At 40.5% G+C, this 8,876-nt stretch overlaps 1 protein-coding gene across 1 annotated transcript in view; it reads right to left on the bottom strand.

The window, feature by feature from the left end:
• Positions 1–2,223: 2,223 nt before the first annotated feature.
• ncam3 (neural cell adhesion molecule 3) overlaps positions 2,224–8,876 on the bottom strand; it is an 8,651-nt gene continuing 1,998 nt past the window's right edge. The window contains exons 3-14 of the mRNA XM_087175179.1: positions 7,997–8,242; positions 7,651–7,768; positions 7,238–7,392; positions 6,986–7,119; positions 6,513–6,648; positions 6,224–6,391; positions 5,869–5,988; positions 5,244–5,371; positions 4,987–5,155; positions 4,583–4,778; positions 4,331–4,447; positions 2,224–3,483 (exon numbers count right to left, since the gene is read on the bottom strand). Coding sequence (XP_087031305.1) covers positions 3,441–3,483; positions 4,331–4,447; positions 4,583–4,778; positions 4,987–5,155; positions 5,244–5,371; positions 5,869–5,988; positions 6,224–6,391; positions 6,513–6,648; positions 6,986–7,119; positions 7,238–7,392; positions 7,651–7,768; positions 7,997–8,242 — 1,730 coding nt within the window. The 3' untranslated portion in view covers positions 2,224–3,440. The remainder of the gene's footprint in view (positions 3,484–4,330; positions 4,448–4,582; positions 4,779–4,986; positions 5,156–5,243; positions 5,372–5,868; positions 5,989–6,223; positions 6,392–6,512; positions 6,649–6,985; positions 7,120–7,237; positions 7,393–7,650; positions 7,769–7,996; positions 8,243–8,876) is intronic.

The following is an 8,876-nucleotide window of genomic DNA, read 5'->3' as shown; positions in this document are numbered from 1 at the left end:
TTTTTATTCACACAGACAAGTGTCATTAGTCATCAAATGAAGAAGTGACTCACCTTTACACAGCAATAAGATCTCTTCTCCCACCAGCACATCTTGTTTAGGGGAAACGATTTGCATCCTTGCATCTATAGGAAGAAGTTGCACATTTTATAAAAACGTTGACCACAATGAGCTTTTAAAGTGAAAACACTGTTATTAATTAATTAAGTAATTAATCCACCTTTCCACCTGCAGAAAGGTGTCAGCTGTGTGTAGGATTGTGTTTTCTTACTGTTTCAACAGGCAGAAAAACTTGTATTTTTTACACTTAAGAAGCTTTCTTTTGCTCACAGTCTGGATTTTTGATCCGTGCAGTGTGTATGAAAACATATCATCACAAGTCTTACCTGTGCCATACGCAAGCAGCAGCAGCAAGGCCAGTTTCAGGAGAGCTGATTGGTTAGTCATGTTCACCATGCAGCAGGTTACCAATCCCATAACCTTTTAAATGTGAACTCTGCAGTTTCTCTCTTGAGTGTGAAAGTCAGTCGGAACACAACTGGACAAAATGCTCAAATGCTGATCTAGTGAAATTTACAAACCTAACTAAAGATCTGCTACACAACAAAAACACGTCAAATATCTTCACCTCAGCATCACACTGACATGCTGACACCTGTTGTTGCCAAACCACCTACAATAAGTATGACAGGGAGAGGGTCTCTGCAAGAGGTTATATAGGGGCCCAACAACTGAGATGAGAGGAAATGTGAGAGGGGAAGGGGAGAGACAGAGAGAGAGAGAGAGAGAGAGAGAGAGAGAGAGAGAGAGAGAGAAAGAGAGAAAGCACTAGTCTCCCATCCTTCTTATAACCCCAACATATTGTTTTTCTGAGAAATGGGAGGTGTCATCACCTGAATGACGTCTGTCCCTCTCTCTGTCCTGTAGAGGTTACCTCACGACTGTGCAGATCTCAGACTCTGTCTTCAGTAAGTGGACGTAGCTAGTTGTTGGTAGCATATAGGATATTCAAGTGTGAGCATATCTGTCTTCAGAGAATCAATAAATTTAAATTCATTAAATTATTTTTTGTCACAGATTTAAGAAACTCATGTTTCATGAAAACTGCTTTTCTGAGAGACAATAAACCAAGGGCGTAGGTTTGCATATCGAGGTCAGAGATATGTCCCCTCCAATATTTTGGGAGGACAGAAATGTCCCTATCACTATTTGAGTAAACATATGCATGTTTTGAGTGAATTCATATCAAGCCTGCAAGACAACCGATTTAGGCATGAAAATAATTGCCAATGCTTGAGGTCTGGACTGACACTGATAACTAATCGCTGTCAGCACATTGCTCCACTCTCTCCTCCTCTGTCGAGGCTCAGAGTATTGGAAGAGCTTCCCCGCTTCCCTGCAGTTCCCAAGACTGCCTGAAAATATAGGTGTAGCCCTAATCCCTACACGGTCCAGTCATTTACCAGGTTTACAGCTAGTGTTTTTTTGTTTTTTTTTTAAGTCTCTAAATCTAGCGACAATGTGCTAAGTTGGCAACACTGCAGGAAGAAACCAACTCAGCAACCAGTGATGGAAATACGGTCAGTCAGCCAGTCAGGGACATTCTAGGTTATACAGCTGGCCCCCGCTGCTGCAGTCCAGCCAGAAATAAATCATATTTTCTTGTTTCCGCTTACCTACATCACACATGCAGATAGGTTTGGTTTCATTTTCCTAGTTTTCAAAGTATCAGCATCCACATCAGTACCATTGCGATGAATTGAATTCGGTTTGTGTTGAAAGTTAAACTGTTAAAAAATATTCACCAGCAAACTCTCTTTCCAGAGACAGTGTCATATTCTACACCACAAATGGTAAGGAGTTTTCACAGAGACAATTTCTTAGCACAAAATAGTTTCACAAAAGGTATTCTGCTCTTCATGTGCCCAGCAGGCTAGAGCAGAACTTTTTCTGCTGATAGGTCATTTTATATTTATTCAAGCCGGGGGAAAATCAGCCACCTTTCATACCTTCAGGTGGTGAGTCTCTGACAGTTTGTCACTTGCATTCATCAAAGTCATCACTGCACAATACTTGCATCTGGAATCAGTCAGGTTCACGTCTTGCCACGTCTTTTTTAAGAGCTTAATCTCATCTTTCAAACATGTTACTAAAGATGCGACTAAAATACAAACAAACAAACAAACAAACATGTAGTTGGTGAATACAAAAGACATAAAGCTGTTTTAGAATCCATATTTTATCAAACACAAAGTGTATGTACAACCATGTACAGTGTTCAGTACAATATTACAAGAATCTCAAAACACTTGAATATGTTCAGGTAATTTATGTCAAACTATCTTCTACACAAAAAAGCTGCACCTGATTTATTTTCACATATTTGATTACTGTAAATAATGATATGACTATAAGTATAAGATAACTTACAACATTAGTCCGCTTTGCTTCGCGTATGTTTTCCTATTATTACAGGTACTTGAAAATTTCTCATAATTAAAGTTGCTTTTAATTACAGGTTCCCTAAGTGGGAAGTATTAGTTGCTGACCATGAACTTTCACGCAAAAGTGCGGAACAGTAAAGCTGGCTACAAATATGGCTTTAAATCCAAATCATGAATATCTCTCATGTATGGCTAAAAAATAATAAATATCAGTGCATAATAATTACGTTAAAGTTAGTTAAGTTTGGTTCGAACTGAAGTGGCCTTTAAATGGCCTATAATAGTGCTCAATATCAGGATACAGTGGCATTTAATCTAAAAGAAAAAAAAGATGTCTAATTGTTTACACAACCATTAAAAAGTTACTAACAATAAAGATATTTAAAATAACATCACTAATACAAACACATTTTTGGATGTTAAACAAAGTTGATTTGCACAAGACAGTCATGGTATGGTTAAAGAAAGAGTCGAATAATGAGAAAAATGAGACCTTGTGTCTGTATAAAACATTCACTAGGTAAACGTTTGTTGTGTCCTTTAGAATATTTTTGAAAATGAAATAGTAACAACAATTTTACCCTGTAAAACACAGACATCAATATCACTCTGTTAAGGAGATTTTGTCTTTTAAGTTTAGCTTGAAGTGATCTACATCAGAGCAGACAGAGATAGAAAATGACCCATTCACCTGCCTGTGGTCTGTGTCAGCACAATGCTGTCTAGAGAGGCTGAACACACACCTGCTGCTATCTCACTCCAAAAGCACAGAGGTTTGAAGAAGACCAGTTTTAACACACTGTGACAAAATCAGTCCGTTTCCTACAGTGTGTCAGCACATTTGACCTTTCCCACGGCAGATGTATCCAATGCAGAGATCGCTGAGTGTTCTGAGTCAGTGGTTGTGACCAGGTGTTTAATAGTTTCTCTTGTTGTCTATGCAGCTCACTGGCACATGTTTTACTCTCATGTTTCTCGTTTCACCAGTTTCTGGCCTCACGCGTCGGCAATGGGCAGCTCTCTGTCTGGTTGTGTTTTCCTGTGGGCAGAGAAATGAGTTATTAGTGAAATATTGGGATAAAACTAATTCTCAAAACTTAAAACTCAAAGAACCTCAATTCAAAGTGGAGTTTAAAAACGACTTTCTGCTATATATTTGCTCTTCACGTGACTCTCACTTTGGATAAATGCAATATGTTTTTAATGTTCCTCAGCTCAAACACTGATGTTGACATAGTCAGACTGTCATACTAACACATGTAGCAGCTGTTCATGGTGATAGTTTGTTTGTAGGAGTCCATGAAAGTCTTTGACAACAAACTACAGCCAGAGAGACTGTGGCTGCATGTTCTGGTTGGATGAGGCAGACATATTTTTTAGCAACATAAAGAGGTGTCAGGATCGTAAAACAAGCCTATAGCCTGGTTTTTTAAATAAATGGCTATAGTGAACTAGAAAAATACTCATAATGTGAAGACAAAACCAAATCAAATGTAAAACTAATAAAACTGCAACTAATGTACTGTACAATGCACTGTACATATTTTATTTTGGGGTTGTATGTATGTTGAGAAAATGCACTTTCAATTTAGGTTTTGGTATGTAATTTCAGTTAGGCTCTTTTCTGTTTCTTTGTGCATTTTATGTAATTTAAGTTATGTAACTAGTTATCTTTTAGGCACCTATTATTTATGAGGATGTACAGTTTGGTTTCTGCTCATTCCTGTGACTGAATGTGGAGAGACCTGACTTGGATAAGAGAGTAAAAGGAAGCAGCTTACAGCAGGTAATTACATGAAGGTCATAAACTTGTAATCCTCAATTTTCACATATCATTCAATTCTATATATCCATGTAGGTTTTTGTGAACTGTGCATACAACATACTCGTGCTTGGTGAGGGGGGCTTTGTCGCAGGTGACCTCTTTGAGCTGCCCCCCCTCCGTGGTGACTCCCTTTTGCATACTGCCTCTAGGAGTGGACAGACCCTTCAGCTTCACATCTCTGCAGCCAGGACACACAACAAGGTTTGAATTACAATGATGATAATCTGCTGACCTATTCAATGTTTTGTGCACATCGACACATTTCCTCAAAGGCTTTTCCGAAAGGTCTCTCTTCACAGTCACATCAGCTTACCCATTAGTGGCTCCTGCTCCTTCTTCAAGCAGTTTGAGGCCTGGAACTTTCTGTCCAAAGAGTTTCACACCGATGGACATGAGAAGACCACAGCGATTTCTGTAGCAGCAGGTGGCATCTACCACCAGGAACACCAACAGGAAGATGACCATGACAATGCCAACCACGCTGCCTTTGGTCATGGTGCGGCTGCTCACTTTGAGAAGAGATGACAAAGTCTAGATGACCAAACTGAATGTATGGCAAACACCTTCATTGTGGCAAGCAACACACTGTTGATGTATAATTAATCTCAGAGCTATTTGTATCATCACTCTCAGTTGATTATGGCAAACTAGAAGCTAAGACACATTTTCTGGCTGGTACGCTAAAGTGTGTGGTGGTGGAAGTAGCAGGCCACATACCAGGTTGTTCTGCGATGGTGAAGTTGAACGTTGCAGGGATAGAGGAACCATTAGCATTGACTGCTATGACTTCCAGTTGATAGTCTGACCCAAAAGACAGGTCTTGAAGGGAGACAGCGTCTGAATCAGATGACAACTTCATCTCTTTCCACTCAGCCCCTTCTGTATCCTGGTTAAAGAGAGCGGAGGAGAGGGAGGATCAAAGTCAGGAAAAAAAAAGGACCAAAGAAGAGGAAGAGAGTGAGAGAGCCTCGTACCTGTCTGTATCGTACGTTGAAGTGCAGCAGAGGCATTCCACCGTCATCCATCTGTTTAAGAGGGACAGAGAAGGAGTTGCCCTCGACTTTTATCTCATCAGACGACAGCACTGGACTGTCGGGTTCACCTACAGGCAGGAAGCAGAGAGGAAGGAAAGAACTGATGAATATTAATTAACACCTTATCATTTGATGTAGTTCAACTGGTTTATCTGGGCTACATACAGCTTGACTGAGCATGTGACTTTATTATTTCATAATGTGCGTTACCTCCTGATTGACAGTAGATTACATGGTGTCATCAACATCATCAGTGAACATCAGGCAGCAGAAGATGAAGTCATGGGAATGTTATGATGATGTTTGTATGAGAGATGAATAAGAAAAATTAGTGATAGCAGATATATAGATACAGACAGGAAGATATACACTGCATGCAGCATACGCATGTGTACTCTACATTGTGCATCAATAAATGCACATCATTATACATTCATGTAAATGTATAAATATACAAATTCCCACACACGCACACACTGAATATGTAGTTAATGCGCCACACATATTGCATGAAATGTGGATTTGGTGTGTGCTGTCACTGTCTGATGTAATGTGTAGCACTTACGAATTCCCTCGGTACGAATTGTGTCTGTGTGAGAGAACTCTCCGACTCCTACTGCATTCAAGGCAGCCAAACGCACCGTGTACAATGTGTACGGCTTGAGGGCGGTGATAGCAAGAGGATCTGTAAAAGCACACACACACACACACACACACACACACACACACACACACACACACACAAAAGGCACATCATTTTTGTACAAACACGTTATTACATTTGTACTTGTATATATAAAGGGAGAATACAGTTTAAGGTTTAAGCAGTATAAGGTGTAGTGATTCACCAACTGATTTGTTTCTTCATGGAGAATCATGACACACAACTGCAAAGTCTCTATGTGGAGCAAATGATCTACCTGAAGCTGGTACTCTGACCTCCTTCCACTGTTCTGCCTCACTTTGCCTCCACTGCAGGACAAAACTTGTGATTTCTGTTCCTCCGTTCATGGGTAGAGATTTGAGGGAAAAGAGGACTGAGGTCGGTCCAGGTGAGGCTGACAGGTAGAAAGGAGGACCGGGATTGGCTGTGTGTCAGGAAGCAGAGCGGAGGATTGAAGAAGGGAAAACAAATGTTAAAAAATGGCACAGAAACATGTCTGTGTGAAACATGGTTACAGAAATACAAAGCTGGACATAAACTCTTACTGTGGATGGCGACATCTCTAGATGCATTTCTAGAGGTGCCAACAGCCATGCATGAATACAGTCCGCCATCAGAGGGCATTATCTCATCTATCAACAACACACCATCCACCACACGCACGGGACCAGGAGTAGAGTCCTGACAGAGGCAGAAGAAAAAAATGAAAATCACACATTAGAAATACGGCACATACAGATTATCATTGAAAACCCACATTCTGGCCACATGCCGCCATCATCATCATCATCATCATCATCACCATCATCATCATAATCATCCTACATGTAATGAGCTTTGTTGTAAATGCAAACACTCAGTGTTGTGTTGGAGTTAACTGGAGTGTTCTTTGTTGAGCCATAGATAAAAGCCATAATCATATTACATATATCATTTTGAGTTTACAGTTTCAGTTTTGCTGCCTGAAGGTTAATGTGTGCAGTGGAGTTTATGAGTGTACATGTCCATACAGTCTCACCAGAGTTTGTCCATTGTGCTTGTTGAGCCAGTGCAGCTCAGGCAGAGGATGGCCAGAGACGTTACAGGACACAGATACAGGCTGACCCACTGACACAATCAGCTGCTCTGCTGACACAAACACCTCTGGGGCCTCTGAAAATCAAACATTTCAGTTACAATGACAGTATTCAACTGACCAAGGTTCAGACACATCACTATAGTACAACAGGATAAAGTAAAAAGTCTACAAGTGCTACAGAACTGAACCAACCAAAGACATGAAGTGTGATGGTTGCACTGTCCTCAGCTATCTTGTTGCTGGCGGTGCAGACGTACTCCCCATAGTCGCCTCTGGCAACAGAGTGTATAGTCAGCTGGCTGCGGTCTGAGTTGAACTGATGGCGTGAAGGGTCAAATGCCACCGGCCTGTGAGCAGAGAGTGAAAAGCAAAATACACATTGAATGATGTTGTAGTGATTCGTTATTGTAAATATGAGACAGATATTTACAGGCACAACTTTATGAAGCGGGATAAGAGGACGAAAGAGGCCAGAAGAGGGAGAAGACTGATGCCGCAGAACATTTACAAAGCTGATAAGGGAATTTCTTGGCTTAGAGAGAGAACAGGTTCAGTTCATCTACAATGTTCATATTATAAACACAATGCATAAAATCCGGTCTTACATGGTCCAGGTGATATTGGGTGTCGGTAGACCGTCCACCAAACAAAGCAAGGAAACATTGGTCTCTGATCCAGCTATCACTTTTTTCACCTCTTCTTTCAGATGCACTTTAGGAGGAGCTGCAGGGGGGCGGCACCAGTGATGTGAAAGTAAAGTAAAAGATAACATCAGTGGTGGTAAATTAAAACCTTACACTTTGACTAATAAAACTTTAATATGTAAATATGAGGGAAAACACAACCAACAGAGGGACTAAATCCTACCTAGGCGGTATACTATCAGCAATCTCTATGTCACAAAACACAAATAATTGGTCAACACAATCTTGATCTGAAAAAGCTACTCACCATTGACGACAACAGAGACAGGGAGTTTCTGATTGATGTTCCTTCCTCTGATGTAGGCCTGACAATCATATAGCCCAGCATCCTCTCTCGTCACTTTTTCAATACGGAGTGTGTTATCAGTCAGCTGACGCACACGTTCTCCCTCTGAAGTGAGAGATAGCCGCAAAAGCAAGTGCACAGACAGGGAGCAAAAGACAAACACAAAAAGATTTATTTCTCTAAAGTCACATTTCTTGATGAAGCCCACTGTTCAGACAGCAGTAGCTCTGCAGAGCTCCATCTGCTGCATCACATAGACAGTACAGTATTTAGTGAAAGAAACACTGTGTGCACCAAACCTTTGGTAATAGTTACATGAGACTGAAATCTAAAGCAGATTTAATCTGTAGGGTGTCAAAATAACATGATATCATAGGCAAAAAGGTGAGGGCTCACTCAAATACAAACTATGTTACTGCAAAGGTGACCTGAGCTCTATCTTTATCTAGGGTTTGCATTTGATGCATCTCAGGGAAGTACAAGCGCTTATTTTTTCACTTTTGGTACCAAAACCTGCAATGATTAATTTACTGAGCCACTTGGGGGCAGTGCAACAAATTCTGAACACAACACTGACATATTTTACAGGACATAAAAAGGCATTTTCACAGAAGTGCTATTTTCTAATTCAGCAGATATGGAGCAACTTTATTCATTTAAAGTCATGTTTCAGGTTCCAAGTCCAAATATTCACTCTCCTGTTGGTAGCTGTAAACACTGTGCCCGTTAGTTCCTGAACCATACAGTACACAGACTCACCTGTAATGTGTGACTGTAACTGGCTGTGCTGGACAAACTAAATTATCTAATGAGCCAGTGCAGAAGAGGTGCATTGATGGCA

This window comes from Seriola lalandi, unplaced genomic scaffold (assembly GCF_002814215.2).
Source record: "Seriola lalandi dorsalis isolate HSWRI2012SDOR001 ecotype SW California unplaced genomic scaffold, Sedor1 jcf7180002054425, whole genome shotgun sequence".
Classification (NCBI taxonomy): domain Eukaryota; kingdom Metazoa; phylum Chordata; class Actinopteri; order Carangiformes; family Carangidae; genus Seriola; species Seriola lalandi.
The sequence above is the reverse complement of the archived record's forward strand: the minus strand, read 5'-3'. Positions and strand labels throughout refer to the sequence as shown.